The 14,775-nt window shown below is 59.6% G+C and overlaps 1 protein-coding gene across 2 annotated transcripts; it reads right to left on the bottom strand.

The window, feature by feature from the left end:
- Nucleotides 1-3,036: 3,036 nt before the first annotated feature.
- Nucleotides 3,037-14,634, bottom strand: FADS1 (fatty acid desaturase 1). 2 transcript variants are annotated; one of them, XM_059710478.1, is made up of 12 exons: nucleotides 14,249-14,634; nucleotides 12,353-12,463; nucleotides 11,364-11,561; nucleotides 10,480-10,581; nucleotides 10,249-10,377; nucleotides 6,910-6,970; nucleotides 5,640-5,716; nucleotides 4,796-4,893; nucleotides 4,543-4,639; nucleotides 4,179-4,258; nucleotides 3,955-4,080; nucleotides 3,037-3,581 (listed from the first exon to the last, which is right to left on the bottom strand). In XM_059710478.1, exons 1-12 carry the CDS (start codon nucleotides 14,444-14,446, stop codon nucleotides 3,530-3,532), a joined length of 1,329 nt encoding a protein of 442 aa, XP_059566461.1. In that variant the 5' UTR covers nucleotides 14,447-14,634; the 3' UTR covers nucleotides 3,037-3,529. The 2 variants fall into 2 exon arrangements, with proteins under 2 accessions (XP_059566461.1, XP_059566462.1); XM_059710479.1 differs by lacking the exon at nucleotides 14,249-14,634 and adding an exon at nucleotides 12,882-12,932 and having other exon boundaries at nucleotides 3,041-3,581.
- Between the last annotated feature and the right edge of the window lie 141 nt (nucleotides 14,635-14,775).

The following is a 14,775-nucleotide window of genomic DNA, read 5'->3' as shown; positions in this document are numbered from 1 at the left end:
GTCAGAGTCTTGTGCAGAAATCAACCAATCGATGTGTTTCTCTCACATCGTTTCTTTATTAAAAAAAAAAAAAAAATCAATGGAAAAATATTCTGAGGATTAACAAAAACAGCCTTGGTATAATTGGTCCAACACTTAATTCACCCCTAGTGCCTGGGCAGGACCAGATCAAATGATTTTGTGGGCTTATACGATCCCCACCCGACTAGATAAGCTGCTATTCTAGCATTGGAGCATTCACCATTTTGTAAATTGCAGAAGCTGCTTTAAACATCACTTCCTTGTTCCTTTGGGACCTCCAGTCCAGGTTGCTGTTTCTCATGGAGAGGGGATATTTCTGTACTTTGCAAGACTTGTAATCCTGATAGAACTTGGTGGGGAGCTGTCTTATCTGATTTTCTAATTTTGTAGTATTTATAAAAGTAGGCAGAATATAGTGTTCTTTTCACCCAGATAACATCTCTGTAGGTCGGGACAAACTTTTTTCGCATTTGAATTTTTTTTTCTCAGAAAAACAAAACAGTAGGTCTGCTCTTGTCCTGCAGTGACCCTTGGAAGCCCCAAGGCATTCACCTAGTCCCCAGCTCAGAACGGCTTGTGTGTCCATGCTCCCTTTTTATCGCCAAACCTCCAGCACCTGTGGAGTCTCTCTGTGCTGGGCTCCCATACACAGGTGCTGAGTTCGGTTATTTTTCTCTTGCTAATCTCATGTCCATTTGCACTCCTCCTTTCACCAAAGTGCTGAAATGGTGTCCCGTTCTAAGTCTGCTTTTATTAGTGAGGATATTGCTAAATATGTCAATGTAGTAAAGGTTTCCTTAAGTTTCTGAATATGTAACTTCATATACTTGCGATTCATCATTTTTTTTCCTAAACTGCTGTAAAATCAGCAAAAATGCCTTGGCAATTTTAGCATAGTTCCTAGGATATTGGCTGGCACTCAAAGGGTTAATTAGACCAGTGAGAAGTCTGCCCATTTTTATTTAGCATATTCTAATACGCTGGCTCACAGATTGCTGTTCCAGTAGGATGGCGGTTAGAAAAGCACTGCTTTGCAGCCCAGCTCTGAGGCATTGTGTCTGCAGAGGAAGATTTAGGCAGAAAGCAGACGAGACTAGAAATGAGTTCAGGGGTGAGGGCACTGCCTCACAGGAGGGTGCACGGAAAACCTAGTGTCTAGCGTTTGAACACGGGCGTCCTGGGAAGGGGCTGGCTTCTCCTTTCCTTGCCATAGTCCACCTGTGCTGCCCCCTGGGTTTCTGCCCAGGGGGCCTATGCAAAGGGCAGGCTGTGTGGGGGTTCACGTTCGAAACATGTTCAGAAAGAACTTAGACCCATAGACATACAGTGGCTTCCAGAACAGGCACAGGGGTCCTTTGGACATACACAGGGGAGCGCTGTGGGTTGTAAGCAAGGAGCCTTCATTTGGTCAAAATCCGCTTTATTTCTCAGCTTCCCCCGTCAGGATGTGGTAACACAGTTGGCGGGTACAAAAGGATAGCCATGCTTGGCCTGGTTACAGAAAATGCCTCTGGCCAAGTGGGAGGAAGACGAAAGGAACAAACGCAGACGGGAGTTGTTCAAAAGTGAGTTCAAATGTTAGTTCTGCCACAATCTGTGACTGGAGGCGACCTGTTCTGTCTCAGCCTGTCTGCTCAGCTGTCATGGGATTTGAGATCACTCGTTCCCCCTGTGACCGTCGGAGCCCTTGTCACCGGTGTGTCGGTTATTGGCCATGTGAGACCACACTGGCCCAGGCTAAGGAGGCCACATGTTTGAGGTGCTTTGAGGACCTGGACTTGGCTCAGGTAGCTTCTCTGGGTTTGCTCAGCCTGGGCCCAAAGCCAGAGCTTGGCAGCTGGTGACAGCACACCCACCTCAGGGAGCGGGGAGCTGGGGGGCGGGGGAGGGGGTCAGCACCCATTTTGGAGTGAGGAAGCCAGTGCTTCAATTGCCTAATTTAAACCAGGTTCTGCCCAAATGGAAGATCCGAACTCCTGTTACCTGTTCCACCCATTTCTGTTTTTTTTTACATTTTTGTTTTGACAACCTCTATAATCACAACACCCTTTCCACAGGTGGTGCCTCTAGTCCCCTCCCAACGTCCCCCAAAACTAACAGCCAACTCTCCAGGGGCCCCAAAGGCTCAATCTGCCTGGGGTGGGTGCTGAATGGCACGGGTGCAGGAGCAGAGAGGGTGTGAACGCTGTAAGTTCTGCAGTTAAGGCCAGACTCCTGGGGCACACTCCTGCTTGCTCTCTAGAGATGGGTTAAACTTTCTCTTTTAAAAAGCAGATTTAAAAAATGGCATCTCTGTATTAAACTAATGCGAGACCATCCTAAATTCCTAGCTGCTCAGCAGAGAGACCCTTGAACAGAGCTGACAGTGAGATGCGTAACGACAGCAACAGACGCTCCCATGACCACGAACTTCTGTGCGTGTACTCCCCGTTTCTGGTGGAGAGCTAGGAAGCGGTTACACTGAGCCCCGCTGCTCCTGCTCAGAGCGATGCTGGAGGTGACCCACGTGAAGGGATTCTGCCAGCCCCATCCTCTCTGCGCCCAGCCCTGGTCCCCTCCTGCCTGCTGGGTCGGTGTCTCCCCGCTTGGCCCCTTGTGCTCACGGACGCCGTTGTATTAAACTTGGCGTTACAGGGAGGGAAGCAAAGAGAACCCACTAGGCCCCCGTTTGTCTCTGAGGAGGAGAAAATCAAGGTGCCCGTCTGCTCACTTGCTGATGGAGCAGGAAGTGGACGCCCTGTCCTGGGAACGTCTCTCCCCTCAGGTGCTGGTCAGAGGAGGCGGAAAGCCGAAGGGAGTCTTAATGGCCAGTAGCTCTCTGCTGACATTTTGGCAGGACCGGGGGCCTAATGCTCCCTTGGGGCTCTGGGCGGAACGTGGGCCCAACATCAGCAGGATCCTTCGGGGCCAGATGCCCTCCATACCACAGCCCGCCTCTGCCCTGCGCCTCTGCCCTGCGTGCTTCTCAAAGTGGAGGAACCGCTTCTCCGGGAACCTGAGGCTCCTGGAGGCCACAGACTGAGGCTGGCCTCCAGTTCTAAGCACTGATGCTTCCTAAGTCTGGCTCCAAAGGTGCAGCTGCTCCCCCTCCCTCCACCCTGCGGACCTCAGGTTTGCAAAGGAGGGTGAAGTGGACCAGGAAGATGAGCTCACCCCTTTCTGGGTGGAATTTTACTGCTAAACTTCCTGATTTCTGGGCTCAGTTGGTCCTCCCTATTCTCACACCTTCCCGACTCCCTCTTGCTCACCAACCACCTACATCTGACACTAGAAAAAAGAAACAAACTCATCCCTGCCCTAAGAGCGCCACCCCTTCCTCCAGGGGCTGGCATGTTCCCCTCCCTCTCTGGGTCCTAAATCTGCCTAGAAGGTCAAGGGGAGGGGTTTGAACCCAAGCCTGGATCTCCTCAAACCGCCCCCCTCTGGATGTTAGGGTTGTAGTGGCCTGTCCCTGGGGCTTCCTTCTGCGCTGGCTCCGGAGGCTCCTCTTCCGGGAGGGGGGCTGCTGTTACTGGTGAAGGTAGGCATCCAGCCAGAGCTGCCCCGATTCCTTCAGGGAGCTGCAGGGAGAAGATGGGAGCAGGCGGTGAGGGGAGCAGGGCAGGGCCGAGCCCCAAAGCCAACCCACCCACCAGAAAGCTAGTGGGGACTCTCACAGTCTCACAGAGGTCTGGAAGCCGTGTCCATGGCTTGAGGCCCCCTCCCTTCCCCTCTGTCTGAGAAAGAGCTTGGGCCACGCGGAGCGCCCCGCTTTGGCCTCGGTGAGCGCCCCGCTTTGGCCTCGGTGAGCACCCTACTTTGACCTTGGTGAGCTCCATTCCACTGGGAAACCTTCCTATCGCTCCCGGCCCACACTTCGCCAGCCCTCCCCCCCCCCCCCCGGCCCTGCCCGCTTCCCTCCCCAACAGCCCCCCCCCAGGCTCGGATACTCACTGAACAATGTCCGCGAAGGCCGTGAGCAGGGGCTTGGACTGGTACTCGATGCCGTGCTTGGCACACAGGGAGCGCACCAGGGGAGCCACTTTGTGGTAATTGTGTCGTGGCATCGTGGGGAAAAGGCTTCGGGAAGAACGGGCAGTCAGGGCTTCTGCTCCTTGGCCCCCCACCCCCCGCACCCCTGGACCCTGCCCAAGGCCCTGCTTCCGGTGTCTACTTACTGGTGTTCAATCTGGAAGTTGAGGTGCCCACTGAACCAGTCATTGAAGGCCGACTTGTGCACGTTGCACGTTGCCTGGAGCTGGAGGAAGAGGGGAGAGGAGAGGAGGGGAGGGCACGGCTCTGAGTACCAGATGCAAAGGCCAGTCCAGCCCTTTCAGGCCACGCTGTCTGAGCGGCGGGGCTGTGGGACTGTCCCCGGTCACTCCCCTCCACGTGGTGGCTGGAGAAGCGTCAAGCTAATGAGGCGATGCTGCCGGAACTTGTGTTGTTACTGCTCCCCGGTCCCCTCCCCGCGTCTCTGCCCCCCCCCCCCCTTTTTCTTAGCTGTGTCAGGCCTCGTTCTTCCAGGTCACTGTCCCTTACCTGGGTGGAGACCCAGTCCCTGTTCTGGTCGTGGTCAATGTGCATGGGGATATGGTTCATCTGTGTCACCCACACAAACCAGTTGCTTTCCAGGAACCTGGTGGGTATGAGACAGGACAAGCAGAGCTCAGAGTCCTCTCCCGCAGGGACCTGCTCCAGCCTGGCCACCTTCCCGGGCCAATGCCCACACAGCCCCCGCCAGACTGGTTCCAACATCGCTTCTCCGCCACCCCCTGCCCCCGCCCGACACTACCTGACCACGAAGAAAAGGCCCAGGAGGCCCTGCACCCCCAGCAACGGCATGTAAGTGAGGGCGATGCGGACGTAGAACGTGATCATCCAGGCCAGGTCCTGCGGAGGGCAGAGCGTGAGGACGGGTACGCTCCCTCCTCTCCTCTCGCGTCACCTGGTGTGGCCCCTCCCTGGTCTCCAGACTGGGACACTCAGTGATTGTCGGCGTCCAGCGCCGCGGCTCCTCCCTCCCATTCCTAGTGGCACCCCAGCCCGCCTTGCCTGTCCCTTCATGGACGCCATGGCTACAGGGTCTCCTTGCCGCCTGCTCCTTCCAACCCAGCCACATCCTTCATCGTGCTGCTAGCGAGTCTCCCAGCATCGGGCTCGGGTCGTGCAGTGCCCGGTCTGATCTCCAATCGCTTTTCTACACCAGACTCCTCCCCCGACACTTGAGAATGCCAGCTGCTCGGCTCCAAGGCCGTCCCCACCCGCACCTACCTGTCCTCTAGAGGCAGCTGCACACGTGACGTGACAGAGCCTTTCTGACGCCTCTTGGAACCTCATCCCCGGTGTCAACCACACCCTCCACCTGCTCCGTCAGAAATTTCCTGGGAGCGGGCGCCGCCTCCCACTCGTCCTCCCCACTCCCCAGCCTGCCCCTGGCCACGCCCAGCCAAGGACCTCAGTAGAGACTGCTGAGTGGAACAGAGCGCTGGGGGGGAGTCCGAGTCACCCGCCGACAGATAAGGGAGACCTACACCTGGTTTTGCTCTACTTCAGGCCTGGAGTTGACCTCCGTGGGCTCCCCTGGAGGGCCCTTTCCCTCCCCCGGGGAACTGGGGACAAAGGGTCAGGAGACTCACCACCCACTTCTTCCGCTGGACAACGAAGTAGAAGATGTACCACTGGAAGTAGAGAGGCAGCAAGGCCGGGGGCCCGACTGTGGAGGAAATGGAGACCGGGGAGGTGTGAGCGGCACGAGGGTCACTAAAGGGCTGGCGGGTGCTGGAGGGATGGCCTCCTGCATCTCCGCCATCTCCTCCTGTCGCCCCTGCTGCCTTGGCACTCCCGGTCCACGGGAACCAGCAGGCACTGGAGGTGGGCATGAACGCAGGTCTGCAGAAGGCAGTCTCCCACGAGGATGCCAGCAGGGGACGGGGTGGGAGTGGCAACCTGCTCTGCTCCTGTGCCTTTCCAGGGGCTGGCTAACACTCCCCTGTGTCCTGGCGACAGCCCTGCCCCTGCCGGGCTTCTACTGACCCTGTGCCTGCCCTTGCCAGCAGCTGCCCTGCGTTCCTGGCTGCTCCACCATGTAGGTGAGGGGGCAGGAGCGTGTGCGTGTGTGTGTGTGTGTGTGTGTGTGTGTGTGTGTGGATGGGGGGCCCTCCTGCTCCCTCATGGACTAAAAGCTCACTCCCACCCAACCCAAAGCCCCGCGGTCAGCTGTGGAGGGGGGGGGAGGTGCCTCCCTTAACACTGGGAGCTGAAGAGGGGGACAGTGTCCAGTGTGCTGCCCCTTCTCTGCACAACCCCCCCATTACCACGCCTACCATGGCTCCCCGCCCCTGAGGGGGCATGCCTTCCAACATCCTTCCTTCTGGACGGTTCTGCGCTACCCGCTGCCGTCCCTCTCTCTCCAGTGGGGATGGCCGGCAGCAGGCAGCTGGGATAAATTCCTCCGAACTAAACTGGGACGATGGGACCCTCCCGCCCTTCCTGTAAAACTCCAGCTGGAGGAGTTGTAGAGCAGAGTTTTACAGCAGGGAGCATGTAGGTCTTCAGGAAGAGCATAAGACGACAGAAATGTTTCCTCCTCTTTCCAATAGCTCCTCCAATCCCTCCACAGCTACATCTTCAAGTCTCTGGGGTGGGACCACGCCCCACTGAGTCACCTTGACCCAGGTCACTGTTTGACAAGTTTCGAGGTGAGGTTTTAATTGGGATGCCCCCCGCCCCCCGCCCCGCCTTCAGTTCTCCGGCGGAAGCCAGGGTGGGACTGGAGGAACCTGACCCAACGTGAGGCTCAGGGCAGACTGCTCCCCCTCGGACCCCGGCAGACTCCGTTCCCCCTCACGTCCTTCGCCCCCGCCCGCACTCCCCCGGAGGGAGTCCCGGGTGGATGAGGACACTCACTCAGGAAGAAGTACTTGTGCTGGTGGTTGTACGGCATGTACTTTTTCTTCTGTTTCCCAAGCTGCGAAGAAAAGCAAACAAATCAACTCCCCCGGCCCAGTCACTACGCCCCTCCCCCTCTGACCTTGGCTGGGCTCAGGCCGACTCTAGCAGGCCCAGGCTTACCTCCAGCACCGGGCACGTGAAGCCAGGGGGCCACACCGAGTTGTGCAGCTCAGTGGCCCATGCCCACGCGAGATGCGTGCACAACAGTGTCCCCAGGTCCTCAGGACCCTCATGTCCATCCAAAGACCGCTTCGCCGTGGGGTTTCCAGTTCCCTCCCCCCTCCCCCTTCCTTTCTCCCCCTGGTACTGTGCTGGCACCAGAGTCTCCTACAGTCAGTAGTCCCTCTGCATCCGGCCCCTGGCATTTCCCATCACAATCTTATGGTCTCTTGACTTCAACGTGAACTTCTAAAACCCCTTGAAAGCTATGCAAAGTTTGGCAAATATTTACAGTCAGGGAACCAAGAACAACTTGGCAGTCTGAAGATGCGGAAACGTTCTTCCCGGCGGGTGGGGGTGTTTTGCCAGCCTAGCTGCTGAAGAGGGAGGCCGGGCCGCCAGGTCAGCCAACCAGCGTGGCACCCCTCGCAGCAAAGCCCTGATGTCTCACTTGGTGGCTCCTCGGCTCCTGCTGCCCCACTTGGTTATGGCAACCAGACAACCACGGCAGGAGGAGCTGCATCCAGAGCAAAACGCCTGTTCGCTCTTCTCCCCACCGTGTGACAGGTCATCTATCGAGTCTACTCTCCGCAAGGACCTTCTGCTAAAGGAAGCGCTCTTTTCCTATCGAGGGTTTCATTCACTCAACAAGTATTTACTGAGCACCTACTCTGTGCCAGGCACTGTTCTGGGTGCTGGGGATACAGAGGTGAACCGTACAAAAGCCCTACCCTTGTGGAATTTGTAATCTGCCAGGAAGCTGGTGATAAATCTGTAGTTATAGATTAAAAACAAGAAAACGTAACAGAAAGTGAGGGAGGCAGTGTTTTGGTGGTGGTGGTGGGGGGGGGGGGGCGGGTCAGAAATGGCCTCCCTGAACTGAGAAACGAGAAGGGGCCAGCAATGTGAAGATTCAGGGGGAAAGCACTGATAGCTGAGAGAACAGCCAGGACAAAGGCTTAGGATAATCCAGGGACAGAAAGGTCAGGGTGACGGGGAACAGGGAGCAGCAGGGGAGAATGGTTAGAAGGCTCGAGAACGGGATGGGTGGCCAAATCACGCCGGACCTTAGGAAGCCTGGGTGGGCAGGAGGTTGGCTTTTATTCCAACGGTGATGGGGAGTCGCTGGGGGCTTTCGATGGGTGAGGCAAGAGCGGCTTTGTGTTTTACAAGGAAGGCTCCCTGGCTGGCTGGGAGCTCGCCCTGTCTGTAGGGGGCAGGTGTGGTCACAGGGAGACCAGCGAGGAGCCTACAGCAATAATCTAGCCCAGTGATGGCGACCCTATGACACGCGAACTCATTTTTTTTGGTTGATTTTTCTTCGTTAAATGGCATTTAAATATATAAAATAAATATCAAAAATATAAGTCTTTGTTTTACTATGGTTGCAAATATCAAAAAACTTCTCTATGTGACACGGCACCAGAGTTAAGTTGGGGCTTTTCAAAACGCTGCCACGCCGAGCTCAAAAGGTTCGCCATCACTGATCTAGACCCTGGATGACCAGACCTGGGGAGGGGAAGCAATGGAGCTGGAGAAGTCAGTATAGATTTGAGGCTTGTTTTGGAAGCAGTATTAACAAGGCTTGCTGAGCCCCGCTGGTGTGGCTCAGTGGTTGAGTGTCGACCTATGAACCGGGAGGTCACAGTTCGGTTCCTGGTTAGGGCACCTGCCCAGGTTGCGGGCTCGATCCCCAGGGTGGGGCGTGCAGGAGGCAGCCGATCCATGATTCTCTCTCATCATTCATGTTTCTCTCTCTCTCTCTCCCCCTTCCTCTCTAAAATCAATAAAAATCTATTTAGAAAGAAAAGAAAAAACAAGGCTTGCTGATATGGGTCATCCCACCCCAAGCAGCATTAACTGAGAGGGGAAACTGGGAGGAGCATGTGCCATTGGCTGGGTGGTGGGCAGAGCTCTGGCCTCCTCCTGGGACAGTCATGGAGGGGAGCCCTGCCCATATGACCCTAGTAACTGCCCCCTTGTGCTTTGACCCTGAGAAGGGAAAGGGTTTTCTTTAGGGTGGAGGGTTCTCTGTACCCCTTGTCCTCCAGGAGAGCTGGGGGGCAAAGGCGGGTCGGCCCAGGGATCCATGCCCAGGTAAGCCACAGCCAGCGAGGGTGGCCATGCCCAAGCTGCCGGAGCTGGCCATTTACTGACATACCGACAGGCAGCCTGTCGCCAACCTCAGAACCAGGCCAAAAAAAGAGGGGGGGGAGGGAGGGGTTGGGGCTGCCAAAGGCTTTCCACAGAGCAGAGCGGAGAGCCAGGCCACGCTGGACTCATGCCGGGGACTGAGCGCGTTAAGCCGTTTGATTCCTGGCAGGCTCGGAGCTCTGGCTGCAGCCGGGAGCCTTGGGGCAGAGGGTTTTATATTCACTGGTTTTAAATCCTCACTCAACTGATTTTTAGAGAGGAATGGAGAAACATCGATCGCTTGCCTCCCATACACACCCCAATTGGGGATCGAACACCCGCACCTCTTGATGTATAGGACAATGCTCCACCCAATGAGCCACCCAGCCAGGGCCACAGTAACTTTTTAAAGAACTCCGCTGGCCATGCAAAGCCTCCTACTAACACTCCAGGTCTCCGCCTGCTTCCTTTAGCAGCTGTGGTTTTTGCTCACAACCTCAGATGACAACTGAAACCCAACACTGCCCACCCTGGAAGTGAGGCGGGTCAGGTGGGTGGGAGGATGGACTTGGTGAGTGAATGTTCCAAGCATTGACGGGGAAGTCTGTGACACAGTAGGATATCAGGTGTAAGAGCAGAATAGAGTGAGGGGCCGAGGGGAGGGCTGCTGCCTGGGGTCGGGCTGTCAGGAAAACACCCGACGAGGGCCATCTGTCACCTTCAAGGACAGGGGGGTGTTTGCACAGCTGTCTCCTGGTTACCCTTTGGGTCCTCAGCAGCTTGGGGCACTTTACACAGTATCTGTTCTGCCATCTGAACTCACTCGCTTGGAGAACAGGTGACTCTGCCCTGGGCAGCCCGTTGCCTCCCACAACTTCCGGGCAGCCGGGCAGCCAGCCCAGAGTCTTCCCTCCCTCCCCTGGCGGCGCTGTGAGCGCCCCGAGCCCTCTGTGCGGGCAGGTCTCCACTCTCCCAGGCCTCCCTGCCCACGCCCCGGCTCACCTCCACAGAGAGGATCTTCCCCAGGGCGAAGAAGAAGGGGTGCATGTTGATGTCTGGGTCTTTGCGGAAGCAGTTGGGCTTGGCGTGGTGCTGGAAGTGCATGTGGTTCCACCAACTGGCGGGGGCCCCCTACGGGAAAGCGGGGGCATGAGTGTGAAAGCCTAGGCCGCTCCCCCCCAGGTAGTCCTGTGTTAGCCAGAGTTTCAGAAAGCCCCGCCCCGAGCCACTGACCTTCAGGTGGCCGATCACGAAATGATGTAGCAGGTGGTTCCACCTAGAGGTGCCGAAGACAGACAGGTGCCCGAAGTCGTGCTGCAGCCAGCCAGCCTGGGCCTGTGCGAGAGAGGTCAGTGCTGAGAGCCGCTCCCCGGCCCCGCGTCCCTCCCATCGACCTGCAGCCTCTCGGCCTCACCCGCCGAGGCCGGCGATGCTGCAGGCCCCTAACTGAGCTCAGCAGGAGGAGCTGGCCAGCCCGGCCCTCCCGCTGGCTGTGGCACGAACAGGAAAGCTGGACCCAAGCACATTCCCTTCCCTGCCCGTCCGTTCCCCGCCTGAGACCTGTGACTGACAACGGGCTGAACGTCCGGACCACAGGGAAGGACAGAGTGGCACACTCAGGCCTGGCAGATACATCCACGCGTGCATCATCAGCACGTGGGGTGGCCTTGTGCCGGGAGGAAGCCAAGCTTTGCCGATAAACCAGATCTTGGTTCTTGGCACCCCGGGGCTGTGGCAGAAATGCCCCAGGAAGCGGGGAGCCCTGGGAGAAGCTGGAGGGGCAGGGGGAGGACTGAAGGCGCACGGCGACCAAGGGGCAGGCGAAAGCCACAGACGCTCTGCCCGCCTGCGGGGAGGAGTTTCCCCTGGGGACGCTGGGCATGGCCGGGCTCTTTTTTAAAAAAATATGTGTATTGATTTCAGAGAGGGAGAGGGAAAGAAACATCACTGATCGGCTGCCTCCTGCAAGCCCCCTACTAGGGACCCAGCCCACAACCTGGGCTCGTGCCCTTGACAGAAATCGAACCAGGACCCTGGGGTCCCCAGGGCGACGGCTCTATCCGCTGAGCCAAACTGGCCAGGGCCGGCCGTGCTCGTGCCAAGCCGGGGGCGCTCACCTGCACTGCACTGAGCAGCACCGCACTGAGCACGAAGGGCACGAAGGACGTCCCAAAGGCCCACAGCGTGAGCCAGGCGGCCGCGTCCATCAGCAGGATGTGCAGCAGGTACAGCAGGAAGAAGGCGTGGTTGGCCTTCATGAGCCCCATCTGCTCCACGGCCGCCCGCAGCTCCCGAAACTCATCGGTCAGCTCTTTCTGAGGAAGAGAGAAGCGGGGGAAGCTGTTATTCTCCCCAGTGGCACCGCGACCCTGCTTGGTGACCTGGGGCCTCTGAGGCCAGTGGTTCTCAACCTTCTGGCCCTTTCAATACAGTTCCTCATGTGGTGACCCAACCATACAATTATTTCCATTGCTACTTCATCACTGTCACGTTGCTACTGTGATGAATCGTCATGTAAATATCTGATATGCAGGATGGTCTGAGGCGACCCCTGTGAAAGGGTCGTTTGACCGCCAAAGGGGTCGCGACCCACAGGTTGAGAAGCGCTGTCTTAGGCTCAAGTACCCCCCCCCCCCCCACCTAGGTAGCAGGTGCAGTCTTCCATAAACACACCACAAGCCCGAGGGGGGATGGGGGGAGGAGGGGCTATGGGATCCCGCCAAAGAGCAGGTGGTCACTGGGACTTCAAGTCCCGGTGCTGCCATTTACCGGCAGTGTGACCCTCGGCCACGTGGCTTAACTTATCTGAGCCTCAGTCTTCTCACCTGTAAGCGCTTAAGGGTGATAGGAGCTTAGGATGTTATGCTTGGCACCGAGTAGGTGCTCAACATTGGTTTCCTGTTGATGATCATGGTCGTGGTGGTGGCCTTGTGGGAACCATGGGTCCCAGAGACCCCGCTCCCTTGGGCCTGTGACCCACTGACTCAGCAGAAGAATCGGGGAGCCCCAGGAAGTACTGGCTGCAGGTACCCAGGGCCCCGTCTAACCCCCCCCCCCCCCCCCCCCCCCCCGCGCAAGCACAGGGTCTCCAGGCAGCAAGACTCACATTCTTCGTGGGCTCGAAGCTGGGCTGCTCCGGAGCCAGCTCTCCAATCAGGAGCGAGTTCATGTACTTCCTCACCAGGCCCTTGTTGATGTGGAATGCCACAAAGGGGTCCTGCAAAGGTGGGGCGAAGGCAGGACCGTGAGGAAGCCAGCCTGGTCCCCTGGACTCTGGGAGGGCTCCCACCCAAGGTCAGCAAGGAGGCTGGGCAGAAGGTCAGACACCACCTCCCCCCGCCGCTGCCCTGAGGGTGCTCAGACCTTGTCTAGGTGTCCGCAGCCCGGATCACCCAGCACCTGTAGTCCAGTAAGAAAGGCACCCCACCAACCAAGGGGGGGGCGGGCACAGAAAGCCCTCCCTGGGCTGGCCTTTCCTGCGGTGTCTCCAAGGACAGCTTTTACCGGGACTGTAGGTGTTGGTGAGTGTTGGTGAGAAACGAAGGGATGGTGGGGCTGGGACACTTCCCGGTGGGACTTAAGCCCTCTCCCTGCCAGCGTTCTCAGGAAAATGAGCCGAGGCTCCCAGATCGGACCTGGGGAACTTGTGCATGTCCCCTCCTTCCTTCCATCGGCTTCCTTAGCGCTTTAATCACACCCTGCGGCTAATTTGGTTATTGGAGCCGGGGCTAATTTGGTTATTGGAGCCGGGAGTTCCTGGGTGATAAGATCCACGTCCTCAGGTCGGGAAGCCCCAAGGCTGCGGGGGGGAATCCACTGGAGAGGCGGGAACCAGGGCGGGGCGGCGGTGGCGCCACGCAGCCGGACCAATCGCCAGCCCGGCGAGGCAGCTGGAGCCCCAAATCCCCCCGCGGGACCGGCGGTACTGCCCGCTCCTACGCATGCGCCGGCTCAGCCTCGGCCTGCGGCCACGGTCTGGGCTCCACGGGGACAAGCGCAGACTCTGGCCTGGTCCCCCGGGCGGGCTGGGAGGGAAGGTGGGCCCTCGCCTGGGAGCGCCGGTGCTCCGCTTGGACAAAACAGAAGCCCTGATGGCAAGGGCGGAGGGGGAGACAGCAATGGGCAAGCCGCTGGGCGAGGGAGGGGAGAAGGATGTAGGGGAGGGGACAAAGCAAAGCGCACGTCCAACCTCTGGGTCCCCAAGGGTGAACCCCAGCGCTTGAACCCAGCGGGAGGCGCCCGGTGCCTGAGCGCTGGGTGGTCTAGAAGGGGAAGCGGAAGGGGCGGGCCGGGCGCACTGACCCCGCTGGGTAGCAACACGGGACTGCAGCTGGGGGTGCAAAACGCCGTCCGGCTGCGGCCGAGCGGCACAGGGTTCGCGGGCCGTTACGGGGTCCTCGCCAAATAAATGTTGATGCACCCCCACACACACCCCCAGTGCACAGGCAGTCGCTAGCACTCTCCGGCGGTGCGGCCCCATCCCCACCCACCCTCCCTCCCGCCTTCACCCTTTGAGGGGCTCCCAAGACAGCGGGCGCCGGTGGTTCCGGCCTGGGTCTTACCCCCGCGAGTGGTTCCCTCCCCGGCGCCCGCTCGCGGGGGTGGCCCCGCACACTCAGCACCGCTGACAGCCGGCCGCGATCCCGCCCTCCCTCCCTGGGCCTCGGCCGCCCCGCCGTCCCGGCGCCCGGCAGCCTCCCTCAGCCCCCGCCGAGCCCCGCTCAGGGCCGGCCGCGCCTCTAGACGGCGGACTCGCGGCCACAGGCAGGGCGCACGCAGGGCCGGCGGCCGCCATCCCCACTCGCGTTCGCAGCCTCTCCTCCGCTTGCACCCCGTGCGCACAGACGCCCAATCCCTGGGCAGCAGGTCCGCTCGGCCCCGCCGGCTCCCCCCCAATCAGTCGGTGCTCAGGTCTGGAAGCCAAGCTTCCTGTCCCGCGCACGGAACCTCGGGCAGCGGCCGCGGGCCCCGCCTCCTCCCGCTCCCGGTCGGCGGCGCTCACCGTGGCATCCTGCCCCGCGTAGTGGCTCATCACCCGGGAGCCTCCGGGGTGCCGGCGGACGAACTCGCTGACGTTGTACACCTTCCGATCGATCACCAGCCACCGCTCCTGGCCGCGCCCGCAGCGCTGCGCCACCTCGTCCCAGGTGAAGTAGCGCGGGGCCGGGGCCGGGGCCGGGGCCGGCGTCTCGGGGGCCATGGGTCTGGCGGCTTCGCGCCGGCTGAGCCGGAGGGACGGGGCGCGCGCTCGGGGCCCGCGGATGGCGCGTCGGACTCGCGCGCTCGGAGGACGGGTTCGCGGTGCGCCCCGAGCCTGCTCCCCGGGCGCCGCGCCGGGTTTTCAGCTCCCGCGGCCCGACCGCCGGCCCGCTGCGCGCGCTCCTATTGGCCGAGCCGCGTGACGCGGAGCGAGCCCCCGCCTCGCCTCGGGGCGCAGGTCGCCGGCCCAGACGCGCGCCCCCTGGCGGGCTCGGGACGGGGGAGGAGGGCGGGCCGCGGGATCCACTGCCCAACGCGCGGCTAGGCCCC

This window comes from Myotis daubentonii, chromosome 9 (assembly GCF_963259705.1).
Source record: "Myotis daubentonii chromosome 9, mMyoDau2.1, whole genome shotgun sequence".
Lineage (NCBI taxonomy): Eukaryota > Metazoa > Chordata > Mammalia > Chiroptera > Vespertilionidae > Myotis > Myotis daubentonii.
Note: the sequence above shows the minus strand (reverse complement) of the source record. Positions and strands in the feature narration are given on the sequence as shown.

What these genes read in the sequence shown, in the direction of transcription:
- FADS1 (XM_059710478.1), bottom strand. Translation starts at nt 14,446, where the DNA reads ATGGCCCCCGAGACGCCGGCCCCGGCCCCGGCCCCGGCCCCGCGCTAC. An exon ending in TCGTGATCGGCCACCTGAAG is followed by an intron (nt 10,378 to 10,479) that starts GTCAGTGGCTCG and finishes GCTTTCCCGTAG; the next exon opens with GGGGCCCCCGCCAGTTGGTG. An exon ending in GCACAAGTACTTCTTCCTGA is followed by an intron (nt 5,717 to 6,909) that starts GTGAGTGTCCTC and finishes TTTCCTCCACAG; the next exon opens with TCGGGCCCCCGGCCTTGCTG.